At 39.8% G+C, this 23488-nt stretch overlaps 3 protein-coding genes across 3 annotated transcripts; 2 read left to right on the forward strand and 1 right to left on the reverse strand.

Moving 5' to 3' along the window:
- Window positions 1-209: 209 nt before the first annotated feature.
- wnt8b (wingless-type MMTV integration site family, member 8b) lies at window positions 210-5942 on the forward strand. The gene is made up of 6 exons (XM_068717411.1): window positions 210-280; window positions 1293-1326; window positions 2393-2531; window positions 3148-3273; window positions 3365-3507; window positions 4738-5942. Exons 1-6 carry the CDS (start codon window positions 210-212, stop codon window positions 5305-5307), a joined length of 1083 nt encoding a protein of 360 aa, XP_068573512.1. The 3' UTR covers window positions 5308-5942.
- A 4415-nt stretch (window positions 5943-10357) lies between these two features.
- Window positions 10358-18537, forward strand: hif1an (hypoxia inducible factor 1 subunit alpha inhibitor). Its single transcript, XM_068721799.1, has 8 exons — window positions 10358-10754; window positions 13685-13935; window positions 14547-14695; window positions 14813-14958; window positions 15444-15550; window positions 15960-16023; window positions 16128-16238; window positions 16543-18537. Exons 1-8 carry the CDS (start codon window positions 10575-10577, stop codon window positions 16597-16599), a joined length of 1065 nt encoding a protein of 354 aa, XP_068577900.1. The 5' UTR covers window positions 10358-10574; the 3' UTR covers window positions 16600-18537.
- A 104-nt stretch (window positions 18538-18641) lies between these two features.
- cuedc2 (CUE domain containing 2) lies at window positions 18642-23239 on the reverse strand. The gene is made up of 9 exons (XM_068721810.1): window positions 23136-23239; window positions 22727-22809; window positions 22494-22637; window positions 22338-22399; window positions 22020-22132; window positions 20835-21002; window positions 20703-20767; window positions 20557-20617; window positions 18642-20462 (listed from the first exon to the last, which is right to left on the reverse strand). Exons 2-9 carry the CDS (start codon window positions 22798-22800, stop codon window positions 20316-20318), a joined length of 834 nt encoding a protein of 277 aa, XP_068577911.1. The 5' UTR covers window positions 22801-22809; window positions 23136-23239; the 3' UTR covers window positions 18642-20315.
- Window positions 23240-23488: the final 249 nt, after the last annotated feature.

Below are 23488 nucleotides of genomic sequence, written 5' to 3' on the forward strand. Positions count from 1 at the left end.
GGCCAAGAGAGTAAAAAGGGGGAAAATCTTTAATTAAGCAGATAATCTCTTGTTGGGACGAGAGCAGCTCCATTTCAGAGCCCCCTCCTTGAATCTTGGAAGCCCTGGTGAAGTTTCATGTGCTGGTAGCTCAGTTTCCTCTCCATCGTTAGACTGTCTGCAGGCTTTGGACGGGCTCAGAGTCACCGTCACCCCCCTCACCTGTCAGGATGTTCATGCATTTGGAGATTTTCTATTACATTTTCGTTCTCCTGGCTCACATGAGGCCATACTGCTGCTGGTGAGTTTAAATGATCATGAAACATTATAAATATGTTCTTAATTATGCAGATTAATTTGGTGTCCTGATGATGTTCATCTATATATATATATATATATATATATATATATATATATATATATATATATATATAGACAATATATTTTAGTGTTCTTTGTAAGCGCTCATTTATATGTATTTTTTTCTCTCTCATATAGTTTTATTAAAATGGCACAATTTGACCTATAATATCACTTAATTTAACAATTTTGCAATTGAAAATAAGGAAACATAAATTATGGACTTGCTGGATCTGTTTTTATGCATTTCACCAACACCACTTTTTTCTCTTATAAAAGATTTATAAATTGTAACTAATGGCTTTATTAGTGGTGAATAAGTAATTTACTAATTCTTTATATCAGCTGTAAACCATTAGTTAGAACAACCTTTTGGTTGCCAGGTTGTGAAGCTCCAATCTACCAACTGACTGTTTTTTTCTAGAAAAGGGCTAAAGACCAAAATCCATTTATTAACTTATCAACACTTTATACTGTGGACATGATGAGTTAAATTAATTAATTAATGAGTTAACATTTTTTTTTATATCGACAGAGTTGATGGCTTTTTTGAAAGTGAGAACACCATGAGCATTTCAAATGAAACTACTAACATTTGGAACAGATTTACTTTTCAAATATAAAGGATGAACACCAGTCAGGGAGGTTTTCAAAACCTGGCAACCGCAAAATTGTAAGTTTTCAATTGTTAATAAAACAATTGTTGCCATTCATTCTTAATTTTATATATATATATATATATATATATATATATATATATATATATATATATATATATATATATATTTTTTTTTTTTTAAAAGAAACTTAGCAGTGTACTTAGTCACTAGGTTTGGATGCCCACTGGTGTCACGGTTTGACATGTTACAAAGCGCACTAATGAGAGATGTTAGCAGAGGAATTTGTGAAGGACACTGAGCTTCCCTGAGTGAATAAGCTGTCTCCTTTTCCAGGTCAGTGAATAATTTCTTGATGACTGGACCCAAGGTAAGCCAACTTTCTTTTGATCTTTTCTCCCTGTCCTTTCCCCAAAAGAGAGATGGAGAGAAAACATGGTTTCTGTTTTGTCCTTGTGATGTCTGAACTCAAGTGTATGGACAAGTTCTTGTACCTGTATGTATGCAACAATGGCACTTATGATATATCGGTGATATTCTTAGTCCTTTGTGTTTTTTCCCCCCCTCTGTACACTTGACCTTATTCAGAGGCTCTGCGTATTTGCGGGTTGAATTTTTGAAGAGGTGAGGGCAGACATTGCTGTAGTGGGTGGTCATCATTAGCGAACCAGACCCCTGTGAAAGAGGTGGCACTCCATCTCTCCAAAGGCCACTTGAGACATATTAGTTATATTATCGCTCACACAGTGTGAACAAGCCACAGAGAGGCGGGCGAAAGCCAAGGACAGAGCGTACTGGTTTAAGAGAGCTCAACAATTCAGCATATTCACTGCGGCTGATAGAGTTTAAAAAGTAGAATCATGTTTTAATCAGTTCACATTGTTTTTGTCATGAAACTGACAATGAGTTCAATCTACACGAAAGACCTGTTGATGTGTTATCCACTTTGCAATTCTTGAGAAATTCAATTCTTGGAAAGTGGCAAGGCACATTGATGAGTAAAACATTTGACCCTCCAGGAGATACAAGCGATTGAAACCGGTTCACATCACCATTCCTAGTTTTCTTCTTCACATAACATTTGATTTTATGAACCCTGAGTGTGTTCAGAAGTACCAGAAGGGCTCTCATGATTTGTTGGATCTGTGGCCACTGACTGTCTTCAAGTGGCATATGTCTGAGCTCTATCTTCTGGGCTCTGGCTTCTGCAGTTTATTCAAAAAAATGATTTACTTTCTACTTATTTGGTTGGATCAGATAATTATTCCCTGAAGACGATGCTAATATATCATCTAATGAATATATCTGGGTAGCATATCATGCCAGATGTTTCAGAAACATCTCAACTTCTTAGTTATCATGTTGTCACTGTTGGAAAATAAGGGGTGCTCGTGCATTGCCTTATGGGTTTAATATATCCGCTGTCTCTGCTGCAGGCATACCTGATCTACTCCAGCAGTGTGGCAGCAGGAGCTCAGAGTGGCATAGAGGAGTGCAAATACCAGTTTGCATGGGATCGCTGGAACTGCCCCGAGAGAGCTCTGCAGCTGTCCACGCACAGCAGCCTGCGCAGCGGTAAGTCCACAGCCCCCAGACACCAGCTCCAACACCGCTACACTGCAGCTCGGCTGAGGGAGAGGTCACCTCTAAACGGGAAATGTTAGCTTACAGAATTTCAGAGATGTTTCAAATACGTTTTGTAACTGTGTGCTTGTGTTTCAAGTTTCTGTGTTAGAGGGGAGGCATTTCCCCCCCTTTGTGAAATAGAGATGTTTCCTTAATGGAAGCATTCATCACGCTTTGGGATAGTTACAGTGGGCACGGTCGCCGGAGGCAAAACAAACACACTAATCCATTTCCCAACATCCTCCCGAATCACTGCCTCTATTTTCAGCTTATGAAAGCAATACACCAAGATTCACAAGACAAAGAGTCAAATGTGTTTGGCAATACAAAATTAACTTCATGCAGGGACAGTTTAGAAATGCAGAAACCATTAGGTCTGGTTTTATGGGCCTCAGTAGAATATGGGAAATTGACTAATTAAGTCAACGTTTTTTGAAGCTGTTTTATAAATTAAAAATAGGAATAAATATGCAACATAAAATGCAGGTAAACAAACTTACTTCGGATAGGATACATAGATCTGTGTGAATTCGATAAGCTAGTTAATGAGTCTTTCTGCTGACAGCAAATCGGGAGACTGCGTTCGTTCATGCCATCAGCTCCGCTGGAGTCATGTACACTTTAACCAGGAACTGCAGTCTCGGAGACTTTGACAACTGTGGCTGTGATGACAGCAGGAACGGACAACGAGGTCAGAGAAATACGAAAATGTGCACATAAATACCCACTTTTGAATCAAATGGCGCAGATGATTTGAACCTAATTTTTCTTTGTTCTCCCAGGCGGTCATGGTTGGCTCTGGGGAGGCTGCAGTGACAACGTTGGCTTTGGCGAGGCCATCTCCAAACAGTTTGTTGATGCGTTGGAGACTGGACAGGATTCACGAGCAGCTATGAATCTCCACAACAACGAGGCTGGACGCAAGGTACAGTGGCTGCTCCATAATCCGCTCCATCCACTTGGCAATGAGAGATGAGCCCTTGATATAAGATGAAGCACAAGTATGTGATGTTAATGCTTTGATTTGAACCTTACAGTATTTAAACTGGGTGGCGGCTTGCTTGATATTTTGGGAATGTCTCCTGGCCCTCCAACTGATTGCACAGTGTAAAGCACCTTTTGAATAATTTTCCCCTGCTCAGAATTACACTGAGTGTGCCACCCAAGCATCCCTTTCACGTCGCTATAAGTGAGGTGCCACTCGTCCCCAATAATAACAGTGTGTTCGGTGTACCAGAAGGGCCTATTTACTAGTGCTGAATGCCCCTTATGACAATACCTCAACTCGAGAATCTCAGGATCACTGGTGCAAGCTTAATTAGAGATCCTGGGGAGCCAGACATTGCACAGCATTCTGTATTATGCTGCTTTTTAAAATAAGTGTTTAGTTTTATTCTTGCAATAAGGATCCCACATTTATGTTGGTCTTTGTTTGGCCCCGAGGGAGTCTGAGGGGACCACAGGCGTGCAGCTGAAGTGCTCTTTGTTTACGGTGCCTTTGCTCCCCCCTGTTGGGCCCTAGGATCCCCATGGCACCTGGAGCATCATTGTAACAGAAAAAAAATGGGGATAGAAAGAAAGAAAAAAACTCCTTTTTTTCATTTCTCCGCTCAATGGGACTCTCCATTGGGTCTTCTCACACTGGAAAACATGTTGATAATGAACATGCTAAATAAATACTCCTATTTCTTCTGGGGGGACAATAGTACTCGATGTGAAACTTTGATTCAGCCTTACCTCAACAGAAAGTTCATCCCCTCCTCACGAAAAGAAAACGTCCCCTTTCAACCGACAGCTGTTTTGTGTCGGGTAAAGTCAGGAAACACTGAGGACGACTAAGGAACTCAGCTATGGACCTTGAAGCTATCATTTCTTCCTTTCAATGTATTCATCCCTCTTTTTACTTAACTGGAAAACTTCAATTCAATCAATTCAATCACTTCATTTGACAACACATCAATCAAGAGACAATGGACATCCTGTCTTTTACACACACACACACACACACAGACACACACAAACACACACACACACACACACACACACACACACACACACACACACGTGTTTTGACACTTTTTTTCATATGAAGCAGACATCCTTTAACACAGTAAACTATAAATACATTTTAACAATGTTTTTCTGGCGTCTCCAGGCTGTGAAGGGGACCATGCAGAAGACATGCAAGTGCCACGGGGTGTCAGGAAGCTGCACCACTCAGACCTGCTGGCTGCAGCTGCCAGAATTCAGGGAAGTGGGGAACTACTTGAAGGAGAAGTACCACAGGGCTCTGAAGGTGGATCTCCTCCGAGGAGCGGGGAACAGCGCGGCCAGCCGGGGGGCCGTCGCCGAGACCTTTAGCTCCATCTCTCGTAAGGAGCTGGTCCACCTCGAAGACTCCCCCGATTACTGCCTGGAAAACCGCACACTGGGTTTGCCGGGCACCGAGGGCCGAGAGTGCCTCAAGAAGGGCAAGAACTTGAGCAAATGGGAGAAACGAAGCTGCAAGAGGCTATGCGGGGAGTGCGGGCTGGCCGTGGAGGAACGCAAAGCTGAGATAGTGTCGAGCTGTAATTGTAAATTCCACTGGTGCTGCACGGTTAAGTGTGAGCAATGCAGAAAGACAGTGACCAAGTACTTTTGTGTAAAGAAAGGAGGTCAGAGGGGAAGGAATGAGAGTGCCGGTAGCCGAAGGAAGAACCTCAGACTGAGGAAGAAGCACTGAGCATCTTCACCATGCTGTCATCATATTCGTACCACTGCAGCTCCTGTCAACACTCCAACTCTCTCTGCATGTTCAGAAAGTGTGTGTGTTTTGGACAAAAGCTTAGCAAAACTACAAGTTCAGACCATCTTCATTGTCAAATTTGTATTAAGAATTAAAGACAGTGAGATGTGCACAAAGCCACATGATAGAGAAGTTTACAACTTTGTAGAATTTTTGGTGTAAATGTATTTAAGATATATTTTTTATACGTTTTTTTTTTCACTGGGCATTTAAAGAGTGACTTCAAAATTATCCACAACATGATTTATTTATTTTCATACATACACATAAACCTTTAAATTAAATAGTTATGATGATCTGACTGTTGAGAACTGGCAAAATTAGCTTCTAAAATCACAACTTTTAACAGCCCTTCAGGTTGTATTCCCATGAAAAGACCTACCAGTAATCTTTGTATTTTTCAACTATCACTGGCAAGCTTTGAATTTATGCAGAAATGTTTTTAAATTTTTGGGGAAAAGTTTCCTCTCCCATCATCTTGCTCGCCCTAACCTTTGCTGCCCTCCTGTATGTATTTAATTGTATATAAATTGAAGCACTTTGTACTGTACATTGTTAATTTATTGCACATTTCCCGGTTCTTTCTTGTTGTTAGTTGCCTCTGTGGTTTGTTTTCTATTAAATTGTGATGACAAAAAAATAAATTCTTCAATCTTCATTCCGCTCATCCTTCTTTACTTGCGGCAGTGATACCTGATGGTTTGCAGTAAACACAACCTTCCTTTCACATTGTTCACATTGGGGTCAGGATACTCTGGGGCATACCAGCAAGAATAGAAAACTTTCCAGCGTATACTCTTCGTTCCATCACGCCTTTCTCAATTTGGCCTCAACAAATACCTTCCCGTTCTTTCCCTCATCATGGTAATCCTCAAAGAGCCCCCTAACTCCCAAGCGCTTGGAAGTTTCTTTACTGTTTAATACTAGTTTAATTAACTTTGTCCAGACAGAGTAGGGCCTTGGGGGTGGAGGGCATGAGGCAAGTTGCCCTTAAAAAATCATCCCGCCTCTAATTTTGTATGCTAATCTCCTTTTTCACGCCGCACCTCCTTAGGAGAGGGGGAAAGAAATGTTGGGAAAACTTTGGGTTGCCTGTGCAGGGCTTCCTGCGGCTGTTTTATTTCTGGGCCCACCTATTTGGATCCTTTCACTCCTCTAGGGCCTTCCTTTGCTCGATTTAACAATGAATGCAGAGCTAATCAGCTCTCTCGGAAATGCACCACTGTCGAGGAAGGTAATCCCTCCTTCTCTACTCTCAATGGGCTGTCGCCTTCTAAAGAACTTTGGGAAAAGGCTTTGCGCTGATTCACACTGTTCTCTCAAAAGAAGTTAGTTCAAGTATTGTGCCCAAACAAGTGGGTTTTATAAACACATGCTTGCCAGGATACTCACCCCACCTGCAAGTAAGAAGTGCCAGGCCCAGGCAAACTAGCACATGGCAGCCGAAGCCGAAACCCTTCAGACGAGATGGGACATGAAAGAGGAGATTAGAGGTCCCATTGAGAAGGGGGAGTTCATTTCTGCACCTTCCTCCTTTTACTCAATAAAGTGTCAAGGAAACACCTTGTTGACATCTTATTTACCAAATAATGATCATAATCAAAACTCCTCCCTCCTCTGATGACCCCTGTGGCTGGCTGGATTGCTCTGCCTGGCATGCAGCAAAACCCTCTCACCAACAAAAGAACCAGCATACCAAGCTTTTGCCCTGCGGCTCTGTGGAAGTTCTGCGATGCACTGTGACAGGGAGTAAGTACAACAGAGGCACATCAAAATGTTCATTCACAGGATTTTAAAGGTAATGCAAAGTTAGAAATAGGACATGCATTTTGGATTCAATTGAACAAAGCCACTTTAAACTCTGCGTGCAGAATTAATTGATTCTTATGTGGACTTTTTCTTTGGTTAAGCGCGTGAGTCATGCTGTCATGCACTGGCTCACTATCAGCAGAAAATTGACGACTTCTGCCCAGATGAAAAAATACATCTCACGATGGAAGGCCTGTTGACGCAGCAATTCATAAATGTGTGGGAAAGACATGACAGAAAAACGTGTTTAGCTGTTTTAAAGATCAGCAGCTTGACACACCTGTGGCACTGTTCCCGTATTCAGACAAGATCTGTTGTGGATGCAGCAGCGAAGATTAAGGAGAGGGAATAACTCTAGTTGGCAGTATATGAAGATAATACTATGCCTAAACTGGAAACCTAATGTCAGATGGTGGACTGCAGGTTCAACTGAGAGAAGCAAAAGATCTCTGCTTTAAAGAGACAAAGTAAATTAATGCTTATATTGTACAAAATTGCCACATACCCTATCAACCTGCTACACCATACTTCTCCACTTGTCTTTAATCAGGGGTGTGTTTGTAATGGACTACTATAAATAGACTATGAGAATCACATGAAGAACCAGAGGCCACAGTTGAGGCAAAAAACCTGAATTACAGACACACAAAAACATGGCTTTATCATCAGCATTCTCTCTGTAAATTGTATTCCCTCGAATGAACAACCACACAAATGTGAAAACGGAAGGGGGATGAACTGAATGAGACACACACACACATTATAATGGCGTGTGAAACAGCACAACAATGTTGATCATGACACATAATTTCCCAGAGAGTGACACGACCTCCGACCGCGGGGGTCTGAACTTCCGTCTCTTGGGCCAGCCCTGCCATGTCCAATTTGCCGTAAGGTGACGGAGGGAGAGGGGACACCACAGATGAAAAGTGGGGTTTTAAGCAGATGCTTTTTCACAGAGCTTCAATAATCAATTTAAACTGCTGTAGGAACACCAACAATTATTTATAGAAATGTGTACATGCTTTTTTAGTACTGGCAGAAGAGAAAGGTAGAGGTGGAATGTATTTTTGTTTAAATTAGTACTTTTGTAGCTCTGCAACAAACCACATACATATAAATAATATAGGGGAAGATTTCTCTCAGGTAGTAAGTGATAATGCAATCACTGAAAGATGGGAAAACGACTTATAATGCTTCAGAGAATCCTTGGCTAATAGGATTTATGGCTTAAGGGTTCTGGACCTACAACACCTAGAGGGGCGAGGGTCAATATGAATGTGAGAGAAAGCCAAATGAGTACAGATGAGTGGGACATCCACCGAAAGCTCTTAAAACAAAACAAAAAATCTGCAAAATAACTTTACCTGTGTGTATATTTTTGTTGGTTTGTTACAATTACATTAGCCATAAGCTCAAGAAACATCAGACGCTTCCACTCATCAGGAAACTGTTTCATTGGAACAGTATCTCCTAAAGAGGGTCTTTGTTTTGACAGCAGTCCATCTGATGGGGAAAAGGCAGCCGTGGTGCATGTTTGTTGCTATCAGCAGGATTGAGATACAAGCTTCTTGAGGCTCACCAGGGTGGTCAATCTTCTGGTTCTATCTGCAAAGAATGGAAAGAGGGGAGCGTCGGGGGATCAGCTCAGCTCAGCTCACTGATCTGCACAGGAAACACAGAGCATGGGAACCCACCAGGGAGCCTCAAACTAGTCCCTGCCGTGGAAACCTGCTGATAAAGCCTGAATCAAGAGAAAACATACAAGATGTATCAGGCTTCACAGACACTTCAGGAGATGCATTTGAGCTCAAATTCTGCCTTTTTGTGGCTTTAAAAAGCTGTCAGAAAAGGTTAAAACCTTGATCAAGTAGCAATGATCAAAATGATTGATAAGATTTTTCTCCATCTAGTTCAATACCAGTATGACATTGACAAAACAGAGCGAGACTCCATCAGCCGATCAGTCCAGTGAGCAATGTACTGTGTGCATTGTGTTATCTCATGAAAAGGGATCAATATAGCAATGCTGAGGCAATGATGACCATAGTTAAATATTGTCTCAGGATTTCAAAAGTGTTTGCTCAGTCTTTCATTTCCATATCTTCTCATAGAGAGAGAGAGCGAGAGAGAGAGAGAGAGAGAAAGAGAGAGAGAGAGAGAGACAGAGAGAGAGAGAGACAGAGAGAGAGAGAGAGAGAGAGAGAGAGAGAGAGAGAGAGAGAGAGAGAGAGAGAGAGAGAGAGAGGACAACTTCTCAACCTGTCTGATGAATGATGAATAAATGTTGTCTTGTACTTCATCAGTGACATTACTATGCATTATTGCTTCATACTGTTCAGCACATTGTTCAGACCAACACTGGTGGAAGAAGTATTTAGATTCAAGTTGTTTAAAATATGCAAGTATTACCAGCAGAGTGTACTTATTGTCAAAAGTAAAGTACCTATAATGCAGAATTACGCCTTACAATGTTATTGTTGTACTTGGTCTAGATGGAACTGATTTTAGGATTGTTTAATGCAAGATGGAAATAATACTGCAAGTAGCCCAAAGTACTATCACTGAGTGAATTTACAATTTCAACCCCTGCATGCAACTTAGATCATGCTCACTCAGAGTGTAATGTAATGTATTATGTAGAGTGGCCACTTTCAGAGTTTCTATATAATGTTTATATTGTATAATGTATATTATTAAATAATAGAATAATAATAATAATGGTCATTATTATAAAGTTAATCATATGTTTTGTATTAAAAAATGTATCTGCAATTTCTATTTTGTCGGATAAATGCAGTGGGACAATAAAGTACAATATTCCGTCTGAAATATAGTGTAGATATATAAAATAGGTTACATTCTCAAAAAAGTACCCTATTTTTATCTTGGACAAATGTATTAAAAAATAAGCTTAGATTGAAATAGTGATTATCATGACTTTATTTCTGTCACTTATGATAAGTCAATCGACTTTCTGGCGATCAATTTTCTGAAAAAAACCTGCAAGAAAACAAAGCAAACAGCTCTCTCTCGTGGTAAAGGTACATTATTACAGGATGAGCATTCAGTCATCCGGCACACTAGGTGTCTCTGTCCGATATCCGGGGCGTTAACACTGTCGAGGTGTTTCCTTTACTGTCCGAGCTTGTGTCGTTTGTTTTCGGTCTGAGAAACCGGTGTGTAAACACTACGGAACAGATCCGGAGAGAGGAGCTGCCGCTGCTGCTGCCGCTGCCGCTGCCGCTGCAGGACGGCACATATCTTCCTCAATCTATTTAATAACCGTGAATGGGAAAGCTCGTGTCACCGTCCCGCTGCTGACTCTGTAGCCCAGTAGGGCAAGGTCCGGAAGAAAAGCGGGTTATTTCCTTGTGAGCAGGACGGAGGCGACCATGGCGGCGGCGACCGTTGCGGAGGCTGATCCGGCGGCGAGCGAAGACGGTACTGGTTTCACTGGCGTCCAGAACTTGGACTGGGATGAGTCTCAGCTGCGGAAATATTCTTTCCAAACGCAACCCATTCCCAGACTGTCTCATACGGACCCCCGAGCAGAGATGCTCATCAACAACGAGGTAAACCCACTTCATTAGCCTGCTGAAAGTGTAAACACCTATATAAGAACCTACAAAGGTAGACCTGCACCACTAACATCAGTAATGCAATGTAGTAATGTAATGTAATGTAATGTAGTAATGCAATGTAGCGCCATACGGAGCTCCAGACTGCGGCTCAACACACTTCCCTTGTCGCTAAAACTTGCAGATTGATTGGTTGATGGGTGGATGTCGTGATATTATTGAGATTGTGAAATTACTTGGTACTAGTTTACGTAAGCACACGTCATAGTTTGTTTTACAAGCAATAATGATGATTGGATTTTTATATAAAAAGTATGAAGACAATTCTGTATTAGATTTTTTTTTTTGCGTTCTTTTTTAAATAGTGCATACTATGACGATGTGAACTAAAAGTACTTTTTCATTTTATCTTGACTTTAAGAGATAATTCTATAGAGCTATAACAATAAGTGGATTGACAGAATTGTAGGTATTTGACACATTGATGAAATCATCTTTCAAGCAAATATTAGTGACAATAAATGATGCCCCAAAGTAAGTAACAAGAGAAAGGCATTTGATCATCTGCACCTTAAAATAAGCCACCCAATGGTAAATGTTTTGTAAATGTGTGACTTTGCCTGCTATCAGTGAGCTTTTTTTTTTTTTTTATCGTTTTGGGAATTGGAATTCAAGTCCAAGGGTAATTTAATCAGCGATGTCACATCAGGTTGTTTGCATTTGACATCTGGTTGAAAACATCTGCAGACATCTTTGTGACTTACTGAGAAATACATCATGATAGAGAGCAGTCAGCAGCAGTTTTTCAACCCTTTGATTCTCACCTTTGTGGTGAAACAGCTGTAGGTTTATGTGTAAGCAGGATTCAGGATAAGGCAGCACTAACCTCTTCTATGGACGGCACAATTACATTTTTGAGTGGTATTTGTCGAAAACAGGGAACAAGCTTTATTCACTTCCATAAAGCCGATGAGCAGGTGTACAAATAGATGTACATGCCTGACCGTATTTTTTCCACTTGTGGAGACAAACCTCATCCCAGCTCTCATTGTTTTTATTCAGTGTCAATGCCAGCTGGAGCATTTCCCAGGAGGTTTATCTGTTCAACATAGACAATATGTAGCCTTTTCAGATATCTCATGTCATCATGCACATGGCTCACGTATTCAAGTGCATGACTTCTGTATGACTTCTTTTAGGGTGGCAATTCACTCCACCCTAAAATGTTCTGATGAATATCTAGAAAGGAACTGTTACTTAAAGCTCACCTTTGCCTTGTACATTTTGTAGCTACTGATAAACTTTTTGCTATTTTTCTTCATTTTTATTTTTATTAATTAGACAAAATCATAGTTTGTGTTTGTTGTGATGAGGAAACCTATTCACACGAGTGATGCTTTTTGATATTAGTGTCTCATCCAGATACATGTGCAAAATGATATGTTAACATAGCAAAAATAGATTCTGCATTAGAAGAACTGATACCTTCTCTTCTAGTGATTTTTTTTGTGCACACAGGAAGAGAAATGTCTTCTGTCTTCTCTAAATTGACCAGGTTCTCTATTTCCATTCAGCTGTCAGTTTTCAGCTCTTAGAATAGTAACATTCCTATCAAACTAACCCACGCACCACATTTGAACTCTTGTGCATACGTTCAGTGTGGCTCAAGTGATGTGAAAGAAGACGGTTAATTAAACACACATCACACAGGTAATCAGACTATTGCCACTATTTAATTTACCATGTTTCCATGCAGCTTGAATCAGTTCAATAGATCAAGTGCAGTGAAAAACATTTTTAATCACACTTTCAAACAGGTACATTATTACTTTGACATGTTAAGGAAAGGTATATTCATTCCAAGTGATTTCAAAAGCAAAGAATAAAATAGAAATGTCTCGTCCATGCTGGCTCGTTATTATATATATATATATATATATATATATATATATATATATATATATATATATATATATATATATATATATATATAAACACCCCCTGTGAAAACAGTTAACTCTGGGGTCACATAAGTCATGTTCCTGAAAACCTGCAAGTCGTATCAAGGCTGAGTAATGATGATAAGATACACTTTTATTATTAAAGACGACACGCAAACCAACACATTGTTTAGCTGTTTCGAGGCCACAGACTCCCCGCGCTCTCTGGCGAAAGTGAAACCGAGAGCTGATGCAGAGCATGGGGGTGCAGAGAGAGAGAGAGAGAGAGAGAGAGAGAGAGACATGCAGAGAGAGAGAGAGCGAGAGAGAGAGAGAGAGAGAGGCATCGGGAGCGCGCCCAGCTGTCTACGTTCAGTTAGTCACGTAGCCCTCGGAGCTCCGTGTGTCCAATACCATAAACCGCTCTATCGAAGTGCTGCGCGGGCGAGTGTTGGGATTTATGTTCCTTTTTTTGCAGAAAAGGTTATGAAAGAATTATAAACATCAGTATTTCCGAGATTTTGTGTTGAAAAACACTGACGCAATCAAGATGATATACAGTAATGCAGAAATGTTTAACATGTTTTTTACTTAAAAAAAAAAAAATCTTAATAAAATGTTAAAGAACAAATAAAAACTATTTCACCTGTTTTATGTACTACATTAACAATAGTCTGATATGTGATACAATTAAACTATTAATTGTAGTTTTATGCAACTAACTACTGTAGATTAACAAACAAAATACTTCCATCCTATAATCATAATAGTAGATCATTAATGCCACAAAGAACAGTCACTTTAAATGTAGTATGGACAACCAGTGGCATAACCCTTTTAGCAGTCTTGCAGTGATTGTCCCATAGCGCATTGATCTATGGAGATTTGCTTGTTTTTGCAAGTGTATAGCCTTGTTCTATTGAATTAAATACATATCAGTTTTTGTAATATGGCCGTATTGAAATGTTCTTCGTCTGTTTTCAGGAACCAGTGGTGTTAACGGACACAAACCTTGTGTATCCAGCTCTTAAATGGGACATTGCATACCTCCAGGAGAACATTGGGGACGGAGACTTCTCTGTTTACACGGCAGAAAACCACAAATTCCTCTATTATGATGAGAAAAAAATGGCTAATTTTGAGAACTTTGTCCCCAAGTCTCAACGGATGGAAATGAAATTCTCCGAATTTGTGGATAAAATGCATATAACGGAGGAAATGGGAGGAGAGGAGAGGTAAGACGTATTTCTAAGGATATTTTAGTTGGAACAGGAATATGATGTAAGCTATGTTTGTGTTAACCTTGTCTGGGCTGATGCATAATCTAAACAAAATCCTCTCTTGGAAACTTAATCTGTCTGCAGGTGTGTTTGACAGCGAAGGGTGTTTTCTCTCATGAAATGTTATTGTGCACAGGAAGGTGGAGCAAATGACTAAGCACTTACACAGGAGAATCAGGGGAGAAGCATATTACTGTGACCTGACTTGACACACACACACACACACACACACACACACACACACACACACACACACACACACACACACACACACACACACACACACAAACAGATCACTTTATAAAGTGAAGTCACTGTTTGTTTGACTCACTGACACTCACTCTATGGATTTTGCTGTCCACTTCCTTCAATGTCATATTGTTCTTCGTGGGCTAAAGGAGTTGTAGTCCCCTGAAATAGAAGTACACTGTAAACAAACTTATAACCAAGTGAAGACATATTAAAAATAAATAAAAAAGAGCTGCGTTGTGACTTGTTTCAGGTCTCCGAGAGTAAAACAAGGTGGCTCATACTTTTTGCACGTCTCTTTTCTCATGCATTTCAAGGGTTTATCTGCAGCAGACCCTGAATGACACAGTAGGGAAGAAGATTGTTGTTGACTTCCTCGGGTTCAACTGGAACTGGATCAACAAGCAGCAAGCCAAGAGAAACTGGGGACAACTGACATCTAACCTGCTGCTGATAGGCATGGAGGGTGAGGGCTCTCACAGAAGTTATCCGCTGTGAAAAGGGATTCACAGATTCTGCTGTATGATGCTGTCCTTGATGTTTGTCACACTTCACATTTCCTGTTAATATTCTGTCCCCACAGGCAATGTGACACCAGCACATTACGACGAGCAGCAGAACTTCTTTGCACAGATTAAAGGCCACAAGAGATGCATCCTCTTTCCTCCAGACCAGTTTGAGTGTCTCTATCCATATCCTGTGCACCACCCCTGTGACAGACAGAGCCAAGTAAGCCACAGATAGGTCCATTGTGATTTAGCTCTGTTATCTTCATCTATAGTGGTAGAGATAATTCACATCAACAGTGTCAAAGGGGTACAGTTTAAAATTACATTTAAAATTACTGTGAGGCACTTTTAACTGGTTATGAAACAATAGAATACTGATGCCTCTTTATGACGTACAAAAGTAAATGAGACCATCTGGTACTTGGAAACACTACCATTTTTGTCCACAGAGGCCGCCAAAATCAACACAAAATGACAGTTCCTTGTAGTAACTTTAAATAAAGTTATTATGAAGATTAATGTGTTACGATTACTTGAAATAAGGACACACATAAAAACTGGAAAAACTGTCACATTATTCTGAATTAACTTATTTTAAAACAAATAGTAGGAAGGAATGAAATGTCTTGTACATTTAATAAAGTTGGATGCACGAGGTTCAGAATGTTAATGTTTTGTAATTAATCTATATTTTTCCATTTATAGGTTGATTTTGATAACCCTGATTATGAGAAGTTTCCCGATTTTAGAAATATTGTTGGTTATGAGGCTGTTGTGGGCCCAGGAGATGTGCTCTACATCCCGATGTATTGGTAAGAAGTACCTCTGTTTGGCATTTCTAGAGAAATTCTGTATTACTTGTGTAGAAAAAAATTTGCTCCACCACCAAATAACCTGATTATCTCCATGACATAGATTTTCTTGGATGCATTTCAGTTTGATATTCTTTAATTTGCTCAACATGCTGTTAGAACATTATCCATTAATGTGTTTCATTCATGAGTGTTTACTGAGCCTTATTGATAGGCCCAGAATTGATAGACATTCATGCTGTCTAAGGCAACTACTGTATAATGCAGTTGTCATTTTTAGTCATAAATCTAATGTGTTGAATCCATTATTTCACAGTGAGTGCTGGGCATTGGTGTTATTTTATAAACTACTCTTTACTGATAAGAAGATGGATGGATTTAGCTATTGATATTTTTCTTGTTTCCTCAGGTGGCATCACATTGAATCACTGTTAAACGGTGGAGTGACGATCACTGTAAACTTCTGGTACAAAGTACGCATACTTGAGTCTTCACGGACATTATTTTAACATTTGTGTTGTCTTTGCCACTACATGTTTCTTTATGTTCACTAACCTTATTTGACTCCTTTGATCAGGGCGCCTCCACACCCAGAAAGATAGAGTACCCGCTGAAAGCTCATCAGAAGGTGGCCATCATGAGAAATATTGAGAAAATGCTGGGAGAAGCACTTGGAGACCCACATGAGGTAAAAACACTTACTTTTATATCCTCTTCACTAATACAAACTCTTTCCTATCATCAGTTGCGTAAGTCACACATGAATGCCACTCTGCCACTTTCTAGAACATTAAATCAGATTTAGGTCACCTGCTCCATGGAATCCCCGGGGCATGCTGACCCTTCCAGCAACCCAATTACTGTGAATATTTATGGCGTACCTGATTTAGTACAAAGGGAAGATAAATGCAGACTGGGACAATGAGTAAAACAACATGTCTGACACTATGAAGGAGCTTATCCTAACCAAGAGTCTTTCTGTGTTTCTGTAGGTTGGACCTTTACTGAAAACCATGATCAAGGGGCGATATGAGCAGGATCTCAGTTAGAGCCCCACACTTAAAACTCTTGTTTGTGTCTGCTTCTGAAACGGTTTGCCGTGTGAAAGTGAGACTGCTGCGTGCATAACGCACATTCTGATGTCGGAGCTACGCGTCACTGCACGGCAATGAGCGGCCATATTGAAACCATTCTGCTTCAGTCGTCTCCAAGTGCCATGGTCATTGCAAATACATCAATCAGAGAAGAAACATCTGACTAACTCATCGGAATCCGCCCTGCTTGAAGAAGTGTTTTCTTTTCTTTTGTCTTTGAGAAGAAGGCCTGATTTGGCTTCAGTCCAGATTTATTTATGTGAATTAGTTTTCTCTCGACATAAATTAAGCTAATAGGTATTTGGGTGCATTTGCTCACCCAGTAGAAGTTGTCTGAGATCGGTACCTTTGGAATAACTATAACATTTTGACCACTAATGGATGAGGTAAGGGGTATTATGTACACATCAGTTAAATACAGAACATTTCTTATACACATGTAATAACGCAGCTGTGGGTTGATTACTAAATGTGGAGTGATCACATTGTATTCTCCGTCTTCATCACAAAGACAGCTTTAAAACTGACGTGGTGCATACCTTTGAAGACGACAGGTCTTTTAAGTATCTTTAATATATTTATCTGCGTAATCTGCATCTCCATGCCTACCTACATGGTTTTAGGGAGTGATCAGCAAGAATTTCTGTTGCAAAGAGGAAAGTATAGGCATGGTATTAATCACAGAAGTACAGTCAATTAAAAACTGCAATTAAATATGATCAAAAATATGTGCAGGTGCTCATATAGTCAACTGAAGGAAAATGTGACTGCTTGCATCTAAATTGTTTTAACTAAGTGATGCTGCTTTGTGTTTATTTATGCTCTTGCTTGTTTGATTTTTGAATGTGCTATTCTGCTTACCAGTAATAGGTGAGGGGGCACTGGAAATCAATTACATTCTGCCATCTTAGTTATAATACAGTTAACTTAAAAAAAAGTAAGTCACTGTTTTGGGAAACTGAAAAGAGAAATAACTTTAAAAGGGGTTAAAGTTAACAGCTTCAATGATAGATTTATGTTAAATCAAGGGACTGAAGTAGCAGGGCCATCAGCTGGGATGTAGCTTATGTACCAAGCTATTGCAACACAATGTATAGCTGTACAATGTTGTACATGAAATACAACTATTCAATATGCTGTATTAAATGCAGCAGATCTGAGGTGAAACGTGTACAAAAGTCTAATTCCAGATGGAAACCTGTTCTTGCTCTTTTGATTAAACATCCTCAGAAATGCAGTTATTTTCACTTAACATGCAGCCATATTTTGAAGACCTAAAACTGAGAGCAACTTCAAAGTTGCCTGTCTCTGTGCAAGTTTAAAGTGCTCTTCAGAAGGGTTGTAAAAATGTACATTAAACAAAGGGAGAGGATCATTTCACATGTTGTGCTGTATGTGCCAAACCATCATACAAACCAGTGGGTGGGTTTGTTTGCATGCGTCATTGGATGAATTGGTGAGTGGTATAGGAATATCCAAGCACTTAATTCACCTGGAATATACAGGTCTTTAGGGTTTGTTTGATTACGGTTTAACTTTGAAATTGTTGATATCGTGCATATCTATTTCTATTCAAATTGTACCATGATGGAACAGAGACACTTCCTCAAAGAATTTACCTGACGTAAGACCTCGTCTATTGCTAGGTTAACCCTGTTTACTGCACGTGTGTGCCTCGCTTTACAATGGCATGGCACTTAATGTTGCAATGACTTGACTTTTTAAATATTTTTTTTATGGTCAAAATGTTTGTTTTCACTCTGGCCTTAAACAGCTTTAAAGGTGGGATTGACAAGGGTTCATAGAAATAGAGGCATGTTTTTATTGATGGATGCCAGTTTGAACATACATGTGCTTTCCTTTATGCTCTGATTAAAGTCTGTCTGCAAAGTTCTACAGTTCTGTGATGATTTGTTATCAAGTCACTGAATAAAATATTGGGTGCTTTTGAACTAGTATCTTTAGTAAGACAAGTGAACAAATTAAAAAATACAATGTGAGTGATCTACAAAAATTAGTATTTATTTACTACAAATTGTGCGTCAGCGGTTTCTCAAAGCGCAGGGGTCAAACTAAACAGCTTCATCTAGTACCTAAAGACAACATTGCTGCTGATAATCAGTAACATCTTTTCAACAGTTGTGTTACACCTACATTCTAAAAAAAAACTAGATTACCACCAATCAAAAACAATTGTTTATAGTTCCTAAAAATGGATGCAAAGGGGAACACAAATAAACAGTATATATTTGTTGGAAAAAAAAAAAAAAAAACCTGACCAACCCATTTATCATAATATACAACAAAAATGAATCCAATCATAATAAAACAAATTCCACAACCAACAATCACCAGCGAAGCAAAATTCACAACACCAATGAGATGAAGGGAGCTGTGATGGAGGACCACTTAGGGAACACATTCGTACAAACAGACCCAAAGCACACAACGGCCCTCTTCACAATAAATACATGATCGGAGACTTTGAAAATTTAAACATCTATATCAAAAATAAAGATAACGCTGTTGGAATGAACTTGAAAATCAGGTCCTCCCGCAGCATTTTCGCTAAACATTTAGGGGGCAACGACAGTCATCCACGTTATGCCAAAAACATGAGTGCTGCAATGGTATGTACTCTTGAGAACTGAATTTGTTGTGCTGGAAAATGTGTTACCAATGAATTTATTGATAGTTAAAAAGTGATTTCCATTTTGTTTTAAAATTGCTTCGACAAAAAGATCTCTCAGGTTGTAGCCACAGGCAAACAAATCTCACTTTTGGATGACTTTGGCGTCACGCTTCATTTTTTACAAAGTTTTCATTTTAGAAATTCAAGAAAAAATGTTATAACGTGTAAAACGCTGCATATTATCACATACATTTCCTTTATTTGCACTAAGGGGTGTGATGGGAGATGATCAAAACCAATCAGCACTGTTGCCTTCCTCTTGGGAATTTAATTGCAGCATATTTACTCACTGTGAGGACAGTTCAAGGTTGTGCTATTCTGCCTCGAAAGCATAGAATCTCTTTCATTATTAAAAGTTATGTTTTTCATTTGAAAACCATTTTATAGCACAACAAACTGTCCAAATCACAAGGCTTGACCACACATTTTCACAGCACTGTATCTCTGTATGATGTAAAAATAAATTGATAAGTACATAAAAAAAGCAGTCGAGACTTGTAATGTCCAGAAGAATCTCTACAGCACCACAAGAACTTATTTACAGAAAGACCACAGATTCATCTCTACATCTTCATGTCATGATTATGAATCTATATCGTCTACTGGAAGTTAAAAGAAATATAAAGAAAGAAAATGAAGACGTAAAACAGATCCTGATGTTAGTGCAACATCAAACCTGCTGAAATGGCAAAAAGTAGGTTAGGCTGTCACACAAACGACAAGTTACAACAACAACCTCGCCAAAATATCACAAAATGTCAAAAGCTCCTCAAGTAACTGAAACACTGTTTTAACCAAGGCATATAATGGTAACAATATTTTAAAATAAGCCACTGACACGCTAATAAATATGTTCCTTTACTTGGAAAGAAAAAAAAAAAAAAAAAAATCGAACAAATTTAGGCCAAATGAACTTAATAAATAAAAAGAAGTGTAAACAATATTGTCAGTAGCTGCTCTTACACCGTTGTGCACGTCATCAATGGAATCTATACTTTCGTGCAGGCTTGAGGTTGACATACGTCTTCTTCAAGTCCTCTGCTTCGTCTTTCTTCACCAGCTGATACCGCTCTCCTTTTGTGGTTACCACCTGGTTACTGTGGTACCTGACTAGCTTCTTTGGAGGCTGTAAAAATCACAAGTTTTATTGCATTAAACATATAAAATGTATATATACACTGTATGATATAGTTACATAGTGAATAGAGCGTGTAACTGACATCTTTGGGGGCGACAGGCCGGTGTGTTTTCTTATCCTCCTCCCTGTCCACCAGCATGTACCTATGGAGATGAAACAGTCATAAACATGGAAACTGAGAAGTGAGGCCAGCTCTGCTCTACACAGGATAATAGCAATCTTACTCACTTCTCGAGGATGCTCTCTTTAAGTTTTTGGTCTGCTTGTGGGGAAACACTCTTCCCGTGGTTTACCTAAGGCAACAGGACACCATCAGTGACATGCACAGTGGCAGTGTTAGTTTGTGTAGCAGAGACTCACGTTATGAGGAGTGGGGCTGAGTTGGACGTCACCCTCTATGATAAGGCGCACGGCCTCCTCCATGTCTCCTTTGGCGATCGACAGGGCGCTGCGAGCCTCCGACAGGCCGCATTTGGGAAACATCTCCAGCAGGTGCTGCTCCTGGGACTCCCACTCAGACACTGGTAGCTGGACATAAACACACTTATATTAGCTCACATTTTGATGAAGTTAAACTACGGATATCAGCAGTAGGACACACAATGATGATACGTTCAATTTAGTGCTGGGCAACTTAACGCTTTATTATCGCGTTAACGCATTAATTAATTAATGCCGACAATTATTTTATCGTGCATTAACACAGTTTAAAAAAAAATACAATACACACCGTTGATGCCAGCAAATCACCCAAACAAAAGGTGGAGGGAGGCTTCAGTAGACTACGTTGGATGCAGCGTGTAGGAGAAGTATAGATAAACAAAAGCAAGACAAGCTAACAAATGCCACAGCGAAGTGGATAGCTACAAACTGCAGGCCGACTAGTATTGTGGAAGATGTAGGTCTGAGGAACGTTCTTAGGATCGCAATGAATGACGGCACGTATGAGCCTCCCTCAAGACGCACCGTCACAAGAAGAATACATGAGTTGTATGAAAAGGAGAGGACTACAAAAGCGACGGCGTTACAACGTGCACCAACTGTTGCTCTCACTGGACACTACTGGACATCGCTGGGTAACCACAATCACTTCAGAGTTACAGTGCATTATATTGATGAACAGTGGGAGCTGCATTCACATGCTCTGACTGTCATGAAAACAGAAGACAGACATTTTGCTGAAACGTGCGCGGGACATTTTATTCATGTTGCACAGCAGTGGAATAAAGTCAGCACACTTAGTGCAAGAAATATAACTGCTACTGTGTAAAGGGAGTACTGCTGTTAAAAAGCACCTTATTTGTTTAAAGTGTTTGCAAACCAAATGTTATTGCACTTTTGTTCATATAGCAGTACTTTTAAAATAAAAGTGTGCAATACACTACTTTTGAATTCATTATTGAATTTTGCGCATAACAATGCGATTAATCGCAGAAAATCATGCGATTAAAAATTTTAATCGTTGCCCAGCACTAGTTAAATTATAGTAATTAAAATGTTTCAAGAAAGGGAAGATAATGTGCTGCTGCATGCTGGAATGATTACCTTGGCAGTGGCGCCCTCTGTCTGTGTTTTAAGGCACTGCGCTTCTGCTGGTGGTGGTTCACTGGGCAGGGGGGTGAGTTTTAGTGAATTGTCTTCTGTCCTTGCCTTAGGCTCTTCATCAGTTCAAAAGGAAACAAATCAGCACACTGTATAAATGTTAAGCTGATGATATACATCTAAAATGAGTGGCAATGCCCAACGTTTGTTTTGGCCACTCATTTAGTAACAAGACAATGAAGACACCATTTGGATAAGGGTAAGACTGCCACAGTAGGCCACTGCAAGCATTAGAAATAATAATATGTTTAAAAGCACTACCTGAGGTCCGAGCGCTGGCTAGTTTTGAAGCCAGATTGAACATCATTTCACAGACCTTGACGCTGCAAAATTAAATAGTTTTTGGTGTGATAACATTAAATGAGAGTACAAGCTGAACAGATAATAAAAAACAACAACGTGTGACCGTCTGTTTACCTGTCAATTTCGGCAAAGCCAGGTATGTAAGCTTCCAACATCTCTGCAAAGACCTCCACGTCAAAGATCTCCTCAACACTCTGCTGGGAGCCCAGATCCTCCAGGACTCCAGTGATGTAGGACAGGAGAACATCATCCAGGGTGCTGCATTGAGAGGTACAAAAAAAAGAGAGGTTACCTTAAAAACAGAGAACTTTTATGTAAGGATGTAAAAATGGTGGGGAGTTATTTACCTGAGGTCAGCATCAGGGATGTAAGCCTGAATAAATTCCTGCAGGGTATTGTGGATGATTTTGTGGAGGTCCATTGCGTTCTCCTGTTGTGCAGTAAAGGAAGTCTGAGTGCTGGATTTGCGAGGACAGATATAGTGAGCAGCAGCTACTACACACCTTAAATGACCAAACAGCTCTCCCTCGTGTACCACATGCGGTAACCTACCCCACCAGGTACAGACCTACATGGACATGTTACAAAAGTATTTCTTACGAAAGCTTGCTGCCGCTGCAGCGTCTTGTGCTGTCGCGGTAGGTTGTTAGCACTAGCGTGGGTATCTGTTAGCTCCTAACCACTGATAGCTGACGCTTAATGCCAAACCAACCTCGGTTTATATGTTAGCGCGACTTTGAATGGAGTCAAACTTACTATGACAGATATTATGGGGACATGAAGCGCTGAGTTTTCCCCAGATGTATTAAGGGGATGTTGGTCGGTGCAGAGGTATCCGTGCTACTTGTTAGCCCGCACGATTCAAAACATTGGCACGTCATTTCCTCCGATTGTATGCAGCATGGCTAAATGCAGCTATTATGTTATGACAGACTGTGGCTGTGTGTGGTAAACTAAATGTTTAACATGGATTTGAATGCATTATGTATAATGAAAAATATACAGAAAGCCTAAACCAGTTAAGCTGAAATTAGACATTGAAACAATTATTCGATTAATTTAATAACTGACTAATCTATCGACAGAATAAATGTCCTACAGACCATTTC

The sequence above is a fragment of the Cebidichthys violaceus genome, unplaced genomic scaffold, assembly GCF_023349555.1.
Source record: "Cebidichthys violaceus isolate CVI_PGR_0920_01 unplaced genomic scaffold, fCebVio1.0.p SCAF_10, whole genome shotgun sequence".
Taxonomy (NCBI): Eukaryota; Metazoa; Chordata; class Actinopteri; order Perciformes; family Stichaeidae; genus Cebidichthys; species Cebidichthys violaceus.